Source organism: Protopterus annectens, chromosome 15.part0, assembly GCF_019279795.1.
Source record: "Protopterus annectens isolate FY-2018-M chromosome 15.part0, PAN1.0, whole genome shotgun sequence".
NCBI lineage: Eukaryota > Metazoa > Chordata > Ceratodontiformes > Protopteridae > Protopterus > Protopterus annectens.
The window spans coordinates 603,000,391-603,022,890 of record NC_056749.1 but is presented as its reverse complement, the minus strand read 5'-3'; the positions used below and the strand labels follow the sequence as shown (position 1 = coordinate 603,022,890).

The window sequence follows — 22,500 nt, the reverse complement described above, 5'->3', positions numbered from 1 at the left end:
AAACATTATCATGTTGAAGTAGCTGAAAAACACTGGAAACATGAGCCACAAAGCATCATAGAAAATTAAGTCAACATCACATGGGATCACCCATTGCCAACAGTTCAAAAGACAGATGCAAGAAAACCAGATATAGTAGTCCATGAAATGAAGTCAAAATTAGCACTACATCCAGTGACTACAGTGTCTTGCGTAGAGAGAGAGAGAGAAGGAGAGTCATAAAATATCAGGATTTGCAGGCAGAAATGAGAGCAGTGTGAAAAAAACATACCCAGACAGTTCCAATAGTAGTAGGAGCAACCGGTCTTGTAAAAAAGAATCTGCAATCTTATCTAGATACGTTACTGATGCATGTAACTCCATATGAATTGCAGGAGGAGTCATTAATGGGCACATTACGGGTGCTGCGAAGAGTACTTCTGGCTGACGTCAGATTGAAACAATACTAATTTCATGAACTTTAGTCATACTTTGATTTAGGAATGGGGTCCATTCCCTTCATGATATTAGAAACCCGAAGATTTGGAAAATTAAAAAGGGGAGCACCCATAAAACAATTCCTTTGTTCTGTATTTCTGAAATGCAATAGATATTTTTTCCACAAGTGTCCCTTCTGTCATAAGTACTCTTATGCCAAACAGTTTAAATAAAATAAATATTTGAGAGACTAATGAAATGGTCTCAGAGACTGAGGCAGGCATTCAGAGAAAGACATTTGTGAGGGACCCCTGCCCAGCCAGGAGGCACCTCTGAGTTAACAGCTAAGAGGCCCAATCTGTCTTCACATCCTAATACTTTGAGCTGACCAGACTGTTGGATGAATTGCTTTCCATTCTGAGAATAATTGTGGATTGTGAACTGCTGTTTACTAGTTAAGTTTACAAGGGGATGCCTTAATTATCCAGTAGGCATATTCTTAGTGTCATCGATCCCTGGGCACTGTTTATTATCTTATTGGCATATCTGTTTATCATTTTGGTACTAATTTGAGGTGTTTTTTTTTCAACAATGTCAGCATGATTAAAATTCCTAAGGAAAACAAAAATGAAATAGTCTTCAAAGCAAAACATTGTGTCACCTGTGTATAGTACTGATTTCTTTTGATAGTCATAACATTTTGGAGCTCTATGTTCCTACCTTTACTGATTCATTCATCAGCTTCTCTAACCTTATTTGCTTTTTGATCTGGGAATTCAGATTACAATCCCTATTCCTAGTTAACAGGTTGATGATGTACAGGGCTAAAGCACTGATTACTACCCAGATGTCCTGATTTCAGAACGGCCTGGACTCAGGAGGAGTAGAAAGAGGACTGAACAAGAAGTGTCTGTTTTACTGTCTTGAGAGAAGGGCTGGACATGGATACCTAGGTTAACATATTCCATACAAGAGCCTCACATAGAAACCAGAGAGCAAAGATAGACACTTTCTGCAAGGGGAGTAGGTTATATAACTCCGAAGTGGGAGACATCCCTTACAATGCCTTCTTTCCTTCCTCCAGGCTTGTTTTAGCATGTGCAGGGGGAGTGCCAGTCATAACAGAAAACTGAGTCCGCCGTCTAGAAGCCGTGACCAGTCCTATTACTTGACTTTGATTGTGGAGAGAATAAATAAGCCATTGGGTCTCTCACCACTGGGAGAATGAAAGAGGTTAGATGAAAATCTAGGGAAGAATTTTGATAGCCATGAAGGAAGAAAGAAGCAAAAAAATTTTTTTGTTTAAACCTTAGAATACTTAGGTATTCTGTATAGCATGTTTCCTTCTCACTCTCTTTCTGATCTTTCATCATCAGTGGCAGAGTTCTACTTGTCCCCATATAATTCTCTGTCCAGATCACACTCACTGTTTATCTGTTAAAGTTTGCCTTCACAGCGTCCTTCTGTTTGTACTACTTTTCCAGCTGATCCTATCCTACCATTTACTGTTTTGGTAACAGTGTTTTATTGTCATCAACCTCTTTTTTTCCCCATTTTTACATGGGGTCAGGGTGTCAGCATTATTCAGTGTGACAAAATCCCATAGAGCCAGTGTTTATGCCAAGTGGCTAACCCTTTAACCCTGTATTTAATTACTAGCTAAAAGACCATTTGTTTGCATGAGTCCCAGAACTGTACACAGTATCCCACAAGTAGTTTTACTACCGGGTATGACTGCGGGGTCTCTTGAATCTACACTTTGTATTTCCATATCAGAGTCATATTGGTCTTTCTCACTGCCATTTCATACTCCTTATCAGTCTGGCATGGTTATTACTGTCATGTTTTTTGTTTTCCTTTCTGCTGCTTAAGATAATACCAAACATAACTTTGCTTTTTGGTTGTATTTATTTAGTTGGCAAGAACTTTTAAATGTGCCTACTTAAAGGTGTATCCCTAGGCATCTTATGGTCCCCATGATCACTTGCTTAATATTGTTCCTGTGTTCTAATCTTGCATTAGGTCCTAGCTCCATGTTGCTACTGTGACAGTATTTACTTGCTCAGCTGCTTGTATTTTAAATCCTGCAGATGTGATTTCTATAGCAGACAGCTGTTGCTGATGTTTTTCGTGTTTCACTGTTGCAGTCATCACATTTGGGTTATTCCTGCCAGGGTAGCCGTCGGCCACCCCGATTACCAGAGGCTTAGTATTTCTGCGTTGGTTGCTGTCACTTAAGGACTTGCGTCAGGTCATCAGTAGTATAAAGTAAGGCAGCCTTTGCCATTACATCAGTCTTTCTTGCCATGGAGCCCAAAGCAGAAGCAGTTCGCACTAGTGCCAGCCAGCCGCTAGCTGAGTTTTCGTCTCCGAACCGAAGTTGAAGTCTTCTAAAGCTAAGTTTGGGCCCATTGGGCATCCATTTTTCTTGTACTAACCGATGTCAGAAAAAGTTAACAATTGTCTCGCCTGTGGAAAGCAAATACCACACTGAGACTTCCACTCTTACTGAGTCACTTGTTTAGGCCCAGACCACGACGTCCCCCATTGTCGCTTCTGTGCTTTGTTCAACACCAGAACTATTCATTGTCGGGCCCTTATTGTAGCCAGATATTTTTGTTTACAGTGATTGAATTCCGATATGGCTTCAGTAAGCCATCCGACAGCAGATCTTCTGAAAAAACGTAAAGATAAAGACAGAGACAGACCGCACAGGTCCAAACTTACTGATGACGCTTCCGTTAAGCTAGTTGTCAGTCCTCCGGTACTCAGTGAGGCGCTTTCGCAGCCCCTGATGCCCACTTCTGTTGATTCGCAGGCTGCTATCGAGACCCTTACGTTGTCTGGTATGCCACAGAACTCTTCTTTGACTAAGGATCCTGTGGTCATCTCTACCTTGGATGGGTCCAGAGCCGCTGAGTAGGCACCAGCTTCCGAGGAAGTCCTTCGCACTACCGAATCTTGACACAAACCATCTTCTTTCATGACTACCATTCTTTCAAAAACGACTGAGTTTCTTGGGCCCAGGGTTCAAGCCACACCCAAGAAACCGACGACCCACTCTCAGGTGCCTGCTTACCTTATCTCCGTCTCAGATGCTTAAAATGGCAGTAGACCTTATCATGCTGATCAGGGGAAGCCAAGCTACCCCCTCAAAAAAGGAAAAGAGATCTGTCCCCTGTACTTTTGCCTGAACAAGAGTCAGATGAATCTGATGCATCTGACTATGAAGACATGCAACCCCTCTCCACTTATGAGGATTCTGATGCAAAGGACTCCATTCCTTCAGCCTCTCCCCCAGAGGAATTTTCCTTTCGGGAAACCCAGCGTACTTTAAGGGAGCATTTCCAATGGGAGAGTCAGGACTACCCTTGGTCTAAAAACAGACTCATAGAATTCTTAGATCTTCCGCAGCACAGACCCTTGGCCATCCCCCCAGTCTTGGATATTGTAGATGATGTTTTCCATAAATCCAGCTTGACTCCTGATGCCCTACCTCCTGCTCCCAGAAAACCTGACAGGTACTATAGAGGCCCTTACTCACACAAATATCTTTTTAAAAATCCAACAGCTGACCCCGAGGTCATTTCTCAAGGGCCAAAAGGGATTAAAGAAACCTCTGCTAAGAATCCCACACCCTCAGACAGGGATTCCCGAGCATTGGACAGATGGGGTAAAAAAAATATACACCTCAGCTACTCTTACTATCAGGGCACTAAATTGTCAGTTCCATATGCTGAAATTTCAGCAAATACCCTGGAAATCCTTAAACAAAAAATGTCTTCCCTTCCTGCTTGGGGGAGAATCTAAAGATTTACAAGACTTAATGCATTCTGCAAGCCAAGTAACTAAACACACTTTGCACTGTGGCTTTGATGCCCCATAAGCTTCTTGCAAGGGAAGCAGTCACTGGATCTGTCATTAGAAGACATGCATGGGTTAAGGAACAACCCCTGCCAGACCATGTCAAATCTAAATTATTGGATGCCCCCTTGCACAAAGATAACTTATTTGGCACTAAGGCAGAAGAGGTCTTAAAAAGATGGAAGAAAAAGCAAAATCTATGCAAACAGTTAAGGATTTCTTACAAGTCCATCCCCCTAGGTTCAGCAGGCACTGTCCCTCCAAGCACAGGTCCTTTCCTGCTCCGAGTAAACCAAGCCCAGTCCAGGCCCTGTGGAAGCAGACCACCCAGACAGCAGCCCCAGGGAATGCAGAGATCTAAGCAGTGGACTACCTCCACTTCAAAACCAGGGAGTTCTAAGCTACCCCCTTATGGTAAGAACTTACAACAATGACTCACTTCCTCCTCCTCCTCCTCCCTCTGCCCACCTTCACTTACCCCAGGAGGAAAACTCTCATTTCACTCAAGAACCTGGGCCACCATAACCAAGGACCAATGGGTTCTGAACATTGTGTCTCAGGGATACAAATTCTCCTTCCATACCCTTACAACCCCAAAAGGGTTTCCAGATCTACCACCAAATTAGTAGGCAGAGGCTCAAAAGCAAATCATTTCCCTTCTCTCTATGAGAGCAGTAGAGCATGTTCCTGCAGAACAGATAGGCCAAGGCTTCTACTCCAGACTTTTTCTGGTGCCCAGAAAAGAGGGCACCTGGCGCCCCATCCTTGATCTATCAATTCTAAACACCTTCCTGGTGATCCCAAAATTCAAAATGCTCACCCTCCAGCAGCTGTGCTACCCATGCTCTTCAAGGATGCTTGGCTAGCCACCCTAGATCTAAAAGAGGCCTACGTCCACATTCCTGTCAGGGAATCATGCAGGAAATATCTCCGGTTCAGGGCAGGATCTCAACACTTTCAGTTCACTGCGCTTCCCTTTGGCTTACCTACTGGTCCTGGAATTTTTACAAAATGTCTGGCTCCGGCTATTGCATTTTGCAGACAAAGAAATATTCAAATTTACCCATACTTAGATGACTGCCTCATTCCAACAGACAGCCAGGAAAAGCTGCTCAAGCACCTGGCCTTTGTAAAGACACTACTAACCTCCTTAGGATACACAATCAATGAAAAGAAATCCAAACAGCTGCCCACCCATAGGATAATCTTCCTGGAACACGTCTGGACACAGCATCCCAGATGGCATTCCTTACACCAGAGAAACAAAATTTCCTGACAGCCTACTTCTCTCAATTAGCCACCAGGCCCCAGCAATCTGCAAGGAAGATCCTGCAAGCTCTGGGGTTCATGACATTTTGCATACTACTCATTCCATGTGCCAAACTGCACATGAGGAAACTTCAGTGGTACCTAAAGAGCCTTTGGTGTCAACACTCTCAAGACCTTGAAGCTCTTCTACCTATAATTTCTTGCCTCAGAAAGGAATTTCTTTGGTGGGCAACAGCATGCTCCCACAACAAGGGACTGTCCTTCTCCCCACCACCCAGACAGTCACCACCGATGCATCAGACTATGCTTGGGGTGCACACCTGGACGGCAGGTGCATACAGGGCCAATGGAGCCTTCAGGAAATCCCTCTGCACATCAGTCAAAAAGATGATGACTGTGCAGCAAGCCTTGATATCTTTCAAACCCCTTCTTTCTCCAGGGGTGGTTCTGATCAAAACAGACAACACCACTGTGATGTGGTACATCAATAAGCAGGGAGGAACTCACTCCTACCCTCTGTGCAGGCTGGCCATGATCCTTTGATTCACAGCCTCTTCCATGCAACTACTCCTGTTAGCACAATTCCTACTAGGCTCTCTCAACTCTCTGGCAGACCAATTAAGCAGAAACCTTCTGGACCCACACGAGTGGCAACTCAACAGAAGTACCTTCACCCTAATAACTCAGAAATGGGGAACCCAAAGGTCGACCTCTTTGCCTCCAACACCAACCATCAGCTCAGAAAATTTGCACCAGGGAGCATCACTGCATGGCTTGGAAAATAGATGCCATGTCCTTCCCCTGGGTCAATCTTATCGGTCCATGCCTTTCCTCCCCTACCCCTCATCCCAAGGGTACTGCTCCAAATAAGGGATGAAAAACCAAGGACCGTTCTTATAGCTCCAGACTGGCCCCAACAACACCGGTACCCCTTGCTGCCCAGCCTGTCACCGCTGCCTCCATGGCATCTTCCTCAGATTCCAAACCACCTGACCCAGAGTGAAGGGGAATTCATGCATCCCAAATTGCAGACACTCGATTTGGCAGCTTGGCTTATTCCCTAACCCTGAAGTAATCAGCCATTCTAAGTAAAATAGGTTCTGGGTGTTATCAGTGAGCCCAGAAGTCTTAGCACCCGAAAGTCTTATGCAGATAAATGGAAAAGGTTCTGCACCTGGATCCAGGCTAAGGGATTCAGTATGGCATAGCCTTCCACCTCTCTCATCCTGGATTACTTAGCTGACCTACTACACAGTGGTCTGTCTTTCTCCTCTATAAAAATTCATGCCTCTGCTATTTCTGCTCATTTTCCCACTGAGCAGCCTCTTTTCTCACACCCTTTGATCAAACAGTTCCTCAAAGGGGCTAGCAACTTGAGGCCCACCAGAAGGGCACCAGTGCCAGCTTGGGACCTAAACGTTGTCTTGGAAAAGCTCACCCTGCCCCCTTTTGAACCAGCTTTTTCAGCAGAGCTAAGATTTCTCTCCTGGAAGACAGCTTTCCTTCTGGCCATCACTTCAGCCAGAAGTCTCTGAGCTGCAAGCACTCATGGCTGTGGAACCCTTCATCATCTTCCATGCAGACAGGCTATCCCTCAGAACTAACCCATCCGTCATGCCCAAGGTGGTGGTGTCCAGTGTGACTCTCAACCAATCCATTCATCTGCCCACCTTCTTTCCTAATCCCCAGAACAAGGGGGAAAGGATTATTCACTCTCTAGATGTGCACAGACAGCTCAGATTCTATCTGGACAGGACTAAATCCTTCAGAAAGTCTGATCAATTGCTGGTTAGCTTTGCTACAGGGGCAGAAGGCAAAGCCATCTCCAAGCAAACCATTTCCAAATGGATAGTACTCTGCATCCATTTTTGCTACAAACAGCATAGAAATCCTCCCCCCAAGGGGGTCAGGACACATTCCACCAGAGCAGCCTCCACCTCTGCAGCTTTCCTAAGAGGAGTCCCCACCAGGGACATCTTTGAGGCTGCCACCTGCAAATCTCTTCACAAATTTACCAAGCATTACCACCTGCCTCTCTTTCCCAAATCCAGGGCAGGGTTTGCCTCTGCAGTCTTGCAGGGCATCCTAGCCAGCCCCTAGTTTCCTTGACTGCCTCCACCCATTTCCTCAGCTTTGGGAATCTACCCAAATGTGATGACTGCAACAGTAAAACACGAAGAACATAGTACAAGTATGTACACTTACCATAAATTTAGATGATCGAGTGTTTTCACTGTTGCAGTCCTGGTTTCCCTCCCTCCATCCCCCTTTATTCTCTTTCTTTCCTTACAAGGGATATATTGGTATTTATTTTCCACTGGTGGGGTTCTTCCACCAGAACCTGGCTTCCTTCTTTGGGGGCTCCTGACAGGTTAGGGCAAGAAAAACTGATGTAATGGCATCGGCTGCCTTACTTTATTCTACTGACGACCTGACGCCAGTCCTCAAGCCACAGCAACCGACGCAGAAATACTAAGCCTCTGGTATTCGGGCCAGCCGAGGGCTACCCTGGCAGGGATAACCCCAAATGTGATGACTGCAACAGTGAATACACTCGAATATCTACATTTTTATGGTAAGTGTACACAACTATACTTTATCATTCTTCCAGCCTGGTTCATGAGTAAGTTGCACTTCATTTCTGTTTTTCAGTCTTTCTCCTTTAGCCTAGCAGTTGGACAAAGTAATCAAGTATTTGTTTTTTTTTAACGCTTGTAGTATTTGATTCTGAGGTTGTGGCCTTTTCTGGGATTTTATCACTCTTTCTTGAATTTGATTCTGTAGAAGTCATACCTCTCCTTTTTTATTGTTAAGATAATGTAAAGTGTATGACTTGGATTTTTTTGCATCATGAGTCTCCACATCACAGCCATTTTTTTTTTTTTTGCAGTAAAGCTCTTGACTTCTTGCAAAACCAAAAAGTAAGCTGAATTGGATACTGATTTTTAATGTCAGCATTTTCATTTCTTCCAAGCCATGAAGCCTTGGGCAGGACATCACTATTTATTACTCCTTTTCTTCCCTGCCTCTTCTGCTTAGCAGTCCCTACTTACTTTTTGCAGTGTGACAGTCTCTCTTATTGGCACCTATACTTGGATATGGGCATTGCAGACCTGACTGAGAAATGAAGGGCCTTTTCTACTTGTAGTCCACTGTCCTTAGTATCACTCCAGCGTTATGAGTGTGCACTGTAATAGTTTTCAGCATGCATATTCCCATGTTCACATTGGCCTTCTGGCACCAGTAGTCATCAGGGAGGAGTTTTATTGGGTTTGCTATAGCACTGATTCCCACCAGCTTCCATGAGGAATTGTGATACAGCAAGGAGTCTATATATTCTTTCTTTGCATGTCTTGTCATCCAAGGCCCACTAATCTGATGTCATCAGCAGCATAGTCTACCCCTGTGTCACTCGGCAGGCCATTCTTATTGATGACCCTAAACTGGAAAAAAAAGATGCTTAAAAAATATTGAAGAGAAGCAGCCCACACAAAGAGGCAGCGCCATTTTGTCATCTTGAATGTGTATATCCTTTCATGTTCTGTTTCTAGACAGTGTCTTGTATGTCATGGATATCCTAAAGGTAATCCTTTTCTGTAGTAGTCTTATAAAATGATTTGTAGGAGGATCTGCAGATATGAAGTTACCCTGGTGTCCTCCTGTAGATGGCTTTACAGTATGTTAATAAGCCCCTCTAAGTTTAGTGCAGAAAATTTCCTATAGCTTTTTAGCTATTCCTTCATTAGAGCAGTATCATCTCAAAAGTGGGATCTCCAGGGTCCACACAGAGGTACAGTTGTTTATAAATGGCCAAATGCACAGAGAAGAAGGTATATGATTGAAGTATAAAATAGGGTTAGAGTGCAACTTACAGATGAAGAGAGTTCAAAGACCATCAGTTTGATTAGTATTCTTCTGTCATATGGAGACATTTGGTATTACACCAGCCATTTGAAAGACAGGAAGTAACTGAACAAGCTCTTGTATTAAGACTTTGATCGTGGTAATTATTTTTCTATTCTTTATTGCACAGTAAGTAATTTTAAAATTTGTGTGACCATTGAATAAAATTGCACATCTTTTCCTTAATCCATAAACTCCAGTGATTGATATCAAACTAGAAAAGCCTCCAGAGCAGCCAGTGACTGAGAGTGGCTGCTCTTGTTAACGTGCCCACTTCACAGATGCCTTTCTTTTATCAGCCAGTTTCACCCGGAGCATCACCATTATTGGCAAGGCAAAAACCTACATCCTGTGGGCTGAGTTAACAAATAAAGTGAATGTGTGTATGTGATCATTTTTCCCTCCCTCCTTTTGTTCTGGGGTGGGGAGGGAGAGGGGGCAACACTGGAAAATGTCTGAACTCTCTAGATGTTTAAACTGCATGGGTGCTTTTAGGCTTGCAGAATGAGACTTTATAATATTGTATAGATATATTGTATATTTATATTTTTGTTTGGGTTAATTTATTGCACTTTAAGACAAAATAGTGGCATTACTTTCTCACAAAGAATTCAGAAAAGTATAGAAGTTCATATTTCTTTTCTGTGAATGTAGTAGAAAGCTGCTGTACTGGAAGAGGTGAAAAGCTCAGACTTTATTTGTATAGCCAAGTGGAAGGCACAGTGGTTTGAAAGAAATCATTTTTTCACTGTTTTGTTATAAATGTGTGGGTCAGAAGCTTTTAGCAGAAGCTGTGTTCAGTAGTTTGATCTCATTTTATCTGATCCTGTGCCAGAGACACAGGAAATGATGCCACTGTCTACCTTGGGCAGGACTGTGAGCTGTGATTACTCACAAATGGTACAGTAAAAAAAAATTATTGATCAAGATCTGAAAGAGAAAGCAATTGAGTTTTACTTAATGTGGTAAATTAATGGAATAATGGTAATCAGATTAGGACCACTGAACCCATTTTCATGTGTTATGTGGCATGTTTCATCCAGTCTTCATGGGACCAAGGTGTCCCCATCAGCTGTGTGTTGGGTGAATGGTTCAGTTCAAATTTTGTAGTGTACAAGGCACCAGTGGATTCATGTGTTCCTGTGGTGTCCAGGAAGAATGCATGCTAAACCACATTAGTAGAGGGCTGCTTATTACAATGACACTGGTAGTCAGAGAAAGGAGAACAGAAAAAAAAAATTTAACTTGTGACTTTTTGAAGGCCAGGTTCAAATGCTGTTTCTGAAACCGAAATACACAAGCTGCTGAGAAGCTGCATTGCCCTTTGAGAAGATACTCTTTTTGTAGCTTGAACTCAAATTTTCATTCCCTTTGAAATGAATAGAGTAAAACAGTACTAAAATCGTTTTGAGACTTGCAACTAAAGATAGTGTAGGATTTATCAGACAGGGCTGAAAATGTGCATTTCTCAAACACTGTCCAGTAAAATTATTTGTTGTCAGTTTTCTTCAAATTAGCTCTGACACAGTAAGTTATTGGCATGCTGCTGCTAAAAATACCCTTAGTGCTTTTTGTGTCCTTATTTTGCAGTGGTTGAATTAATTTTAAAAGTTGTTTGCAATTTACTGACTAAAAGTATTCATTCCATTTTTCTAACCTAAGAAACCAAATACATTCCATTTGGCCCTGTTTTTTGTGGAGAGTCTGGGTGGTGAATTTGTAGTGACTAGTGGAATTTTAGCAATTGTTCTTTTCTTTTATTCTGATTTTGTTCATGTGTATGTATTATTGTAATTGTAATCACAGTGGCTGTGACTGAAATTAATCCATTGTGATCAGTGCAGTACTCTAGTAAACAAACAAAAATAAATATATAAATAAATAAGACACCGTGGAAACCCTGCTGTTTTTGACAGTTGCCATGTATCATTTATCATCTGTCCAAATGCAGAAGTGCCCATTTAATAGTTTTTATGAAGCACTGTAGCCTAGGGGTGAAGTACTCATCCCCTGTATCGATGCTGGTTTGTATTGGCAGTGGAGAATGAATTATCAGAGGTGTGTGTGTGTGTGTGTGTGTGTGTGTGTGTGTGTGTGTGTGTGTGTGTGTGTGTGTGTATAGCATTCCAAGCAACTGATACTGCCTTTACAGTAGCTTTATTGTTATGGATGGGTGAGAAATTGGTGCTTAATCCCTGGGTTTTGAGCAGTACTGACCAATGCATTGTCATTTGCTACCATTCAGAAATTGAGTGCTGCTTCACACATCTAAGTAACACCCACTGCAGAATCCTGATGGATAAATGTCACCCTGTCCTTCAGTGACTGCACGTTTGCTACAGTTAAAGAAAAAAAAAATCAAGGTTTAATAAAACTGAAGTCATATGCTTGTGTGGGAATATTTGTTTAGTAGTAAACTGAAAAAGCAGTTAGAAAAGTCTATAGAGTTTGTTTAAACCATAGCATTTATACAGAGTCTGTTTAAACCATACAGATGCCTTTATTTGCTTGACCAAATTAGGATTACTTTGGGGAGGAGGGCTTCTACAATTTATTACATCACTAATAAGAGTGGAAGAGATGTTTTGGGAGTTAAATATACGTATTTCAGGGAGTTCAGTGTTCTCTGTACTAAAGGTATGTAGTAGCATGTCTTCAGACTGTAAATTTCATTGCCGTTTGTACTCTGAAAATGTTTTGCTGATTTAGACCCATTGCCCTCATCCTGTTAAATACAAATACTACAGTAAAAAGGTTTGAAAGATCATGTTGTCAGTCTCTTTGAACCATTGATGTTGATAGAAAGAGTGCTTTGTTCCGTATCACACAGCTGATTGCAGTAAATGGGAGAATGTATATTAGAATCAGCTTTGCTAGCAAAAGAAGTGTGAGCAGAAAATTATGCCATCAAAGTTTCTAATTCAAAGTGTAACTTCAGTATAGACAGAATGCCTTTTTTAATTATGATATATAAACATTATTCCTCATGCTGTCTAGGAGTTGCCTTTTCCAGTGGGAAAACACCCCCCTTTTCCCCCAGTAGGACAGCACGTTTTAAAGTTCCCTGGTATTGCAACATTGATGAGTATCAGAAGTGCTGAAATCTGTAACTGAGCCTTAAAAGTCTGATTACTTACATTAGGTTGTGTTTTACACATGCCTTACTCATTCTGTCAACCCATTTCCCAGTTTTCAACATTGCTGAGTTCCCTCAGAACTGACCTGAACCCACACAGTCCATGTCACTATTGCTGATTGCATAAACCATGCTCTGTTCTGGAGGTGTGAGGTGGAACTGGTGGAGATTATGCAGTGTTTTATATTGCCTTTTATTCACTTACTTTGATGTGTAATGCACCCTCCCCTTTTCCCATCCCTTGTTTCCCATAAACACACATCTCACTGAGGAGCTCTGTTCAGTGTCTTTCATTGTATTGTTACATTTCACAGCTTGAATTATTTTATACTTGAAAAAGTGTCTTTCTCTGTTTATGTAAATATTTCATGTTCTTGAAATAAAACGCTGGAGTGTCCATGTCTGCGTGTACAGTGGAAGGGTTTGCTTTCTCTGTTTACTTGAAATGTGCCCCTTTAGTCTCAGTTGTTGTTGAGATAACTTAATCAGGGTGGGACTTACCTATTTAAACTCCTTACTCTCTTCACTTAATAGTTAAGTATGTATTATATGAGTGTACGTTTGTAGCTATGCTGTCAACTAGCTCTTAACAGAATAAGTAAATATATGACTAAGTGTCTTACAAACGAGTGTATCACATTGAATAAAGCAGATATTTCACCATTTACTTGTTTGTCATCTTTAAATGGCAGATGAAGTCTGGACTCTGACAGTGATGTGTATTGTTTTATTTGCTACTTGTATAAGTGATGCTCAAAGACCATTTTCCTTTGCCACATCAACAGAAAATAGGTCTTCTGATTTAGTTCTGAATATTTTTTCTCCTTCTAATTGGTTTATGTTTTGGGTTCTGTCCAGCCCATGAAATCTTTTGTCCGAGTGTTTTATTCACTTACTGTAGGTTTACTTCTGGATGCTAATTTCCCTGTTGCTGTTATACTGTTGGGTTTGGCTTTTGTGGTTATGCCTTGCTCACTGCTCCCTTCATCCAATGCCTGATGCACAGTGACTATGCTGAAACTCCACTACAGATGGGTGGTTGAAACTCCTTTCCACATTTGGGGCTACTATGCACTGCAGTTCACCAAACCACATCCCCATGAGAGGGAGAGCAGGTCGTTAGCCAAGATCATGTGCTGCTTTACCGCTACTAGCATGTCTTATGGAGTTTGCACCACTAATCAAGCCTGGATTAGCTGTATCACAGTTGGATGCTCCGTCACATTTAACTACTGGCTTTTGGCAAGAGGCACAAGATCTTTGCAGGAGTGGTGACCTGTTTTTAATGTGGTGGAGGTTATCAACACTGGAGAACATTATATTTTCAAGACCATGTTCTTTGAATTACTAACAGAACAACCAGTAATTAGCTTTTCAGTTTTGCATCTGGTTGAATATGTCTGTATTCTAACACAACTACCATTCTTCTTTAGAAACTCTTAGTAAATGTCTTGGCAAAAAAAGTTGTAAGGTTAGTATCTTCAGTGGGTTTTGAATCTGCAAGTATTAGCTCCTTTCAAGGATCAATTGTGCTTTAAAACTGTGTCCTTCTGTGTATAAGTAAGAATATAGTGCTTAAGTAAGTTGCATCTTGTAAGCATTACTGTTGTGAAGCATTTTTTTGCTTCCCTTTGACCATAGGCAGCTGCCTCAGGTGCCAGACAGCCAGGGTGCTTTTCCTATGTTTATTTTAAGTAAAGAAATGACTGCAGTGTGTCTTTACTTAAATAAATTGCATGTGGCTCCCTTGTTCAAAATAGATGTGATTGTGGCACCCTGTGGCAGAAGTGCTGTATACCTGACCTGGACACTTAATATTGCCAGCTTACTGCTCTTTCTCACCCACGGTCTTATCGGTGAATCTGAATCCTTGTCTAAATTGTGTGTGCGAATGAGCAGAAAACCCTCAAATTGTGATGGCTTCAGCAAGTTATTTTTTACATCTTGGCAGGCAAATTGATATTGCAGACAGTAGATGGTACTTTGGAGGGCTAATGTTAGAGCAAATATTTTACTGTGTCTGGCAACTGGATGTTTGTCTGAAACAGAGTTACATACTTTGCTGTGGCCAATATTTTATGTATGAGTTTTTATTATATTACAGTTAAGACATCTGAAATATACATTGCTGCTTAGAATTTGTGCTGGTTCACCTTGCAGGGTACATTGGCACACTTTGTTATGTTCCTGTAGATGCATCAACTTGGTAACTAAGGCTTACAAAGCAGGAGTCGGAGCTTAGATGCACTGGTCCACTGCACTTTTGCCAGACTTAGTGTGTCAGAAACATGGTTATATTTGAAATGTTATACCTGGAATGTACTGCATTGGGGAGCTAGCATCATTCCAGGGAGCCTTGTACTAAAAATGAGTATCAGTAATGTAAAAAGTGCTTATAGCTACATTGTAGAACACCTTCAAAAGTTGTGAAACAAGTGTCTTCTTTCAAAGCAGGTCATTCATCAACTCCCTTCAAAGATAGTCTTGATAGATGTGTAGGAAGTAGAAAATATCTGTGGGATAACAACACTGACGGTTCTTGAAGGCCAGTAGGTTATAAATTTCACAGTGAAGCCTGTAAACACTGATAAAAATCCATATAAAATAACTGAAGGTAATTTTCATTTACGTATAATTTAATAGCCATCAGATATGGTGGTGATATGTTAAATACAAAACCAGTAATAGACATCTGACAATATACACACTGAACAGAGTGGATGAGAGTTGTTGACCACAACTGTTAGCTGAGATATATAAGTATCCTGTTTTTTTTTTTTCGATTATTTATACAGATTATTGTTTCTAACAATTAATATATAGCATTATTGCCTGCTTTTTAGTCTTTGAGTGTATTTTATTGCTATTAACTAATCTGCACAAGTAACTGATTTGTTTGCAGTTAAAAGCATTCTGTATCTTTACAAATCTTTATCTGTTTAAAAACTTTCATTTGTGGCTTTCTCTAGTGCTTACTGTCTGTAGGCTATTGTTTTACTTGGTGGCTTTGCAGTTGCCCGCCCCTACTGTAAATCTGATCTGTGACACTCCTCCCAGTCTAGTGTCATTAGCTGAGTCTACCTAATACAGAGAGAACATTGGATAAAGCCTTCTGTTTCTCCTTTTTCCCTTTTTTTTGCCTGAATCTCCTTGTGTTCTGACTGTGCTTCTCAAACATTTTGGAAACAGAGTATATTTCAGAGCATTTATTATAACTGTAATTGCCTTAATATTGCTACAACTCAAGTGCTCTAGGTTGCACTGCATCTGAAGTGTTTGTGTGTTTTAGCTGCTTTTCTGTATATATAGACTTCTCTGTTTCTTTAACTAAATAAGTTCTGCAAAGTTGTTTTATTGTATTCCTGTCTGTATTTCTGAGTTTTTTGCACTTTTAAAGTTTGTTTTTGCTTAGTTTAACTGGTAGGCTACACACTCAAGTGTGCTAGCCGAATTAAAGCATTTACTGTGTTTCTGTACCTAACTTCTGCTACTTTGTAAAAAAAAAAAAAAAAAAAAAAAAAATCCTTGTTTCCCGCCTTTACTGAACTAGAATAGTCCAGTCGTCAGGTATTGCTGATCTCTGGGCTGTCATAGTTCCTGCGTTGCCCATATCCTTATTTGGATAGGAGGAAGCTTCTTTGTTCACCAGTGAGAGTGGGGAGCTCTGAGCAGCCTATCTGTCCCTTGAGGAGTGGTTCCAGCCCAGTGACTTGTAGCTTATTGGTCGTTTTGGGCCATTTCCTATCTCTTTCTAACCCCCTGCTTTAAAGCCAGCTTTAGAGCGCTTTTGCGCTTGTAATTTAAAGTTTGTCCTGTTTGTTGCATTTACCTGTTGAGGCTACACACTCAAGTGCGCTAGCCTGTGTTACATATTTATTGCATTTTCCTGCTGTTTGTTGCAAAAAAGAAAAAAAAAAAAAAAAAACCTTATACTTGTTTCCCATCTTTCCTGACCTAGAGTAGTCCAAATACAGGCTTTGCTGTATTCTGGACTTTTGGAAAGTTCCTGTGTTGCCCATTTCCTTTCTTGGATAAAGGGAGGCTTCTTTGTTCACCAGTGGTAGTCTTAGAGCAGCCTATCTATCCCTGGAGGGAGTGTTCACAGCACAAGAATCTGGTAGTCTATTGGCCGTTTTGGGCCAATTTCTAGCTCTTTCAAGTCCCCTGTATAAAACCTGCTTTATCGTGGTTTTTGCGCTTGTTACTACTCAGCCAAACTCCTCGTGGTCCTGCAGAGTGGTGCTAGCAGCAGAGAGGCTAAAAGAGCGACTGCTAACCTGATAAGTGTTTTTTTTTCCTGCTACTACCTGGGCGACTGTCCGATCTAGCTAAACTGCAAGTATTTCTGCTTCTTGAACTGTTTTAAACTGTTTAAAGTTGTTTTTGCATCTGCACTTTTAAAGTTTGTCCTGTTTGTTGCATTTACCTGTTGAGGCTACACACTCAAGTGCGCTAGCCTGTGTTACATATTTATTGCATTTTCCTGCTGTTTGTTGCAAAAAAGAAAAAAACAAAAAAATGATCCTTGTTTCCTGTCTTACCTGACCTAGAGTAGTCCAGATACAGGCTTTGCTGTATTCTGGACTTTTGGAAAGTTCCTGTGTTGCCCATTTCCTTTCTTGGATAAAGGGAGGCTTCTTTGTTCACCAGTGGCAGTGGGGAGCTTAGAGCAGCCTATCTATCCCTGGAGGATTGTTCCCAGCACAAGAATCTGATAGTCTAATGGCCGTTTTGGGCCAATTTCTAGCTCTTTCAATTCCCCTGTATAAAACCCACTTTGGCGCGGTTTTTGCGCTTGTTACTACACAGCCAAGCTCCTCGTGGTCCTGCAGAGTGGTGCTAGCTGCAGAGAGGCTAAAAGAGTGACTGCTAACCTGATAAAAGTGTTTTTTTTCCTGCTACTACCTGAGCGACTGTCCGATCTAGCTAAACTGCAAGTATTTTTGCTTATTGAACTGTTTTAAACTGTTGTTTTTGCACCTGCACTTTTAAAGTTTGTCCTGTTTGTTGCATTTACCTGTTGAGGCTACACACTCAAGTGCGCTAGCCTGTGTTACATATTTATTGCATTTTCCTGCTGTTTGTTGCAAAAAAAGAAAAAAAAAAAATATCCTTGTTTCCTGCCTCTCCTGACCTACAGTAGTCCAAATACAGGCTTTGCTGTATTCTGGACTTTTGGAAAGTTCCTGTGTTGCCCATTTCCTTTCTTGGATAAAGGGAGGCTTCTTTGTTCACCAGTGGCAGTGGGGAGCTTAGAGCAGCCTATCTATCCCTGGAGGAGTGTTCCCAGCACAAGAATCTGGTGGTCTATTGGCCGTTTTGGGCCAATTTCTAGCTCTTTCAAGTCCGCCTGTATAAAATCTGCTTTAATGCGATTTTATGATAGCTTAGCATCGGCAGCTCCGCTTAATTGGGTTTAAACCATTCTCGGCTCCACAAAGTCTGCTCTTCACTTTTTCCCTTAGAACTGATCTAGTTCTCATAACAAACACCCTATTCCTACTCTAAAGCCTGTCACTTGCTCACTAAAGCAATTATATAAGTCAGCACTAAAAAATTAAAAGCACTACAAACTCCCCTTGAATACCTTGTTCCCCGTTGGCCCTTTTTTTCAATTATAAAGGAATTCCCAATACTGGTTCCAACCTGGAATTCCCAATACTATTCTAGCATGTCCAAAGGTCAGTTGTCAGTCTCCTCTCCGGTCCAGCTGGTGAATCTGGGAATCTTGAGGCAATGTTACAACTGCCGTATGTACACAGTCAACCCTCTCCTCCTCCTCCCAACAAATTCCAACACATGTGAGAGATGCAACCATATAGCCAAACTAGAGGCTAAGCTCTCTCAACTCAGTACTGGTGTAACCAGTCAGGAGGAGAAGGAAACTACACTCACTACAATTCCAGTCTCACACAGACCTACCACGACAGCAAACCAAGCACATAAACACACAAAAACATACTCGGGGGCTCTAAATAAAAATCTGCCTAAGCAGCAGAGACCTCCAAAGTAGACACCCAAGCAACAGCTACCCCAAAACAAAACACGTGCAACACATAGCTCACAAAGCCAGTGTGCCAAGCAGTCGCAGCCCTTAAGGCTAAACAACACACCTGATACACTTGTAATAGGTGACTCTATCGTCAGGCACACTGACGTCCCGCTCACCAGGCTGAACAAGGAGAAGGTCACTGTGAGCTGCCTGTCTGGCGCTAGGATCCGCCACATAACACAAGCACTCAGGTCACTCCGAAGCACTAGGAAGCCTTAAACTCATACAAACACTGAACTCTCCTTGTTAACAAGGAGAAATTAATAGCAGGCACTAAACAGCCTATAATTGCAAAGTACCTTGCTAAGTAAACTTTTCAAAGAAAAAAAAAAAAGCCCCAAACCAAGCATGTCCAAGGGTCAGCTTCCGGTGAGTTCTCCTTTCCACCTGGTGAATCTGGGCATACTGGGGCAATGCAGCAATTGCCTCATGTACACAAACAACCCTCTCCTCCTACCACACAACACTACAACCTGTGAGAGATGCACTTACATAGCCAAAATGGAAGCAAAGCTCTCTCCACCCAAAATTGTGCTAAACAGTCAAGAGGAGAAGGTTAACACCCACACTACATCTCAAGCAACACATAGCCCTTCTAAACCCGCTCCACCAACACCCACATATAGCAACACTAAATCCACATATGCAGAGGCCCTTAACTGTAACCTGCCCAAGCAACAAAGACCTCTGAAGCTGAAACGCAAACAAACACCAATCACAACCAATGTGTCACACAGTTCACAACACCAGTGTGCCACCCAGCAACAGCCCTAAGGCAAGACAATGTACCTAACACTTTAGTCATAGGTGACTCTATAGTCCGGCACACTGATGTCCCTCTCACCAGGTTGAATAAGGAGAAAATTACAGTCAGCTGCCTGTCGGGTGCCAGGATCCGCCACATAATGCATGCACTCAAGTCACTCCACAACAAGTACAAATATGACTCTGTCATTGTCCATGTTGGAGTGAATGACTTGAGACGCACCTCCCTGGACTACATGAAAAGAGACATGGAAGAGCTCTCGGATCATGTGGCCCAGGCAGGTATGACCTAGCTCCTGAGTAGCATCCTGCCTTCGCCCAGAATGATACCACAATATAAGGATAAAATGATTGACTTAAACAATTGGCTGCTTATGGTGTCATTCAAAGGGGATCCAGTATCTGTCTGCCTGGGATGACATGATTGACAGACCACGATGCTTTGCCAGAGATGGTCTGCACCTGTCGCCTCTGGGATTCAGGTTACTGGCTAAGGCTCTTGCCACCCCTATAGTGCCTTTTTTAGGCAAACTTCAAAGGACAAAACCACCACCGTAACAGGTACAAGCTTGCAAAATCTGAAGGTAATGCTACTCAATGCTAGAAGTCTAAACCTCAAAATGCACTCTCTCGAGGCACTCCTAAAATGGAGAACATCGATATCTGTGCAGTAACTGAGACCTGGTTCAAGGCTCCAGAGAGCACCCCTGCAATACCAGGCTACAACTTACTACACTTTTCGCCACCAAACCAGGACCTAAACACTAAAGGTGGAGGAGTGTCAATATTCACCAAGGATATTCACACCACCAGGCTAGTTGGCTAACACAATGTGTCTGAAATTCTCCAAGTGCAACTAACACTAGGTAAGACTGCAATCCAAATTGTAGCTTGCTCAGATCCCCACCATACCCCAAGATTCTCACTACACCTTTCTAAACATACTGGAAAATATTAAGATAGAACCAAACACCCTAATACTGGGTGATTTTAACTACCCTGCCATTAACTGGGAAAATTACTCATGTCCCAACACCTTTGAGCAACGGTTCTTGGAATTCATAACCCCCCCCAAAAAAAAGGGGGGGCCCCTTTTTCCCCCCCAAAAAAAAAATTTCCCCCCCTTTTCCGGGCCCCAAAACCCGGGTTTTCCCCCAAAAAATAAAAAGGTTTTCCCTTTTTTTTAAATCCCCCCCCGGGGGGAAAAAGGGGGGAAAAAACCCAATCCCCCCGGGGGGCCCCCCCCCCAAAAAAACCTCCCCCAGTTGAAACCCCAAAAAAAATGGGGTTTAAAAAAAAAAAGGGCATTAAAAAATTTCCCCCCGGGGGGGTTTTGGGGGGGGGGTTTTTCCAAAGGGGTTCCCCTTTTTTTGGCCCCGGCCGGGGGGGGGCCCCCCAAAATTTTTTTGGCCAAAAAAAAAAACCCCCCGGAAAAAAAAAAAAAGGGGTTTTTCCCCCAACCCAAAAACCCAAAAATTTCCCCCCAAAAAACCCCCCCTTTTTTAAAAAAAGGGGGGTTGGGGGGCCCGTTTCCCCCTTTTTCCCCTTTTTAAAAAACCCCCAAAAAAGGGGGGGGGAAATTCCCCCCCTTTTTAAAAAGGGAAAAAAAATTTTAAAAAAAAGGGGGGGCCAAAAAAAGGGGAAAAGGAAAAATTAAAATTTTAAAAAAAACCAAAAAAAGGGGGGAAAAAAAACCCAAAAAGGGTAAAAAAAAAAGGGCCAAAAAAAATTTTTTAAACCCCCCAACTTTTAAAATTTTTTGGGAAAAACCGGGGGCCCCCCCAAAAAAACCCCCCGCCCCCCCCAAAAAAATTTTTCCCCTTTCCCCCCCCCCGGGGGTTTTTCAAAAAACCCAAAAACCCCCCCCAAAAAAAAAACCCCAAAAAAACCCCAAAAATTTCCCCTCTCCCCCCCAAAAAAAAATTTAAAAAAGGGGGGAAAAAAAACCTACAAAAAAAATTTTTTTTTCCCCCCCCAAAAAAAAAAAATTTCCCCCCGGGGGGCTTTTCCCCCCCAATAAAAAAAAATTTCCAAAAAAAAATTTTCCCAAAAGAAAAACCCGGGAAAAAACCCCTTTCCCCAAAAAAATTTTCCCCAAAAAAAAAGGGGGGGAAAAAAAAAAAAACCCCCCCCAAAAACCAAAAAATTAAAGGGGGGAAAAAACCAAAAAAAAAAAAAAAAACCCCCCCCCCCCGGGCCCAAAAAAATTTCCCCCCTCCCCAAACCCCCCTTTTAAAACCCTTTTTTTTGGGAAAAAAAACCCCCAAAAAAAAGGGCCCAAAGGGAAAAAAACCCCCCCTTTTACAAATTTAAAAAAAAAACCCCCCAAAATTTTTTTTCCCCCCCCAAAAAAAGGGGGGCCCCTTTTTTCCCGGGGTTTTTTAAAAATTTTCCCCAACCCCCCGGGGTTTTTTGGAATTTTTTCCCCCCCCAAAAAAGGGGTTTGGGGGGGTTTTTTTTAAAAAAATTTTCCTTTTTTAAAAAAAAACCCCCCAACCCCCGGGGGGGGGGGCCCCCCCCCCCCAAAAAAAAAAATTTTTCCCCCTTTGGAAAAATTAAACAAAAAAAGGGGTTTTTTAAAAAATTTTTAAAAAAAGGGGGAAAAAAAAAAATTTTTTTCCCCAAAAAAAATTTTAGCCCCAAAAAAATTTTTTTTGGGAACCTCTTTTTTTTAAAAAAAACCCCCCGGGTTTGAATTCCCAAAGGGAACCAAAAAAAAAAAGGGAAAAAAAAACCCAAAAAAGGTTTGGGCCAAGTTTCCCCAAAAAAAATTTTTTTCCCCCTTTTAAAAAAAACCGGAATTAAAAGGGGGCCCCAAAAAAAAAAAAAAAAACAAAAAGGGGGAAAAAAAATTTTTAAAAAAACCCAAAACTTTTCCCCCAAAAAAAATTTTTGAAAAGGGTTTTCCCCCCAAAAAATTTTTTTAAAATTTTTCCCCCCCCTTTTTCTTTCCCCCCAAGAAAAGGGCAAAAAAAAAAATTTTTTTGTTTTTAAAAAATTTTTTTTCCCCCAAAAGGGGTTTAAAAACCCGTTTTTTGGGTTTTGCCGGGAATTTTCTTCCCAAAAATTTTTTCCCTTTTTTTAAAATAAAACC

General features: G+C 41.7%; 1 protein-coding gene across 4 annotated transcripts in view; it reads left to right on the top strand.

Annotated features, from left to right (window-relative positions):
• Window positions 1–13,256, top strand: part of LOC122789947 (ras-related protein Rab-6A-like) — a 423,726-nt gene extending 410,470 nt beyond the window's left edge. For all 4 annotated transcript variants that reach the window (XM_044057438.1, XM_044057437.1, XM_044057436.1 and 1 more), the window contains exon 8: window positions 9,654–13,256. In XM_044057438.1, coding sequence (XP_043913373.1) covers window positions 9,654–9,718 — 65 coding nt within the window. In that variant the 3' untranslated portion in view covers window positions 9,719–13,256. The remainder of the gene's footprint in view (window positions 1–9,653) is intronic.
• Window positions 13,257–22,500: the final 9,244 nt, after the last annotated feature.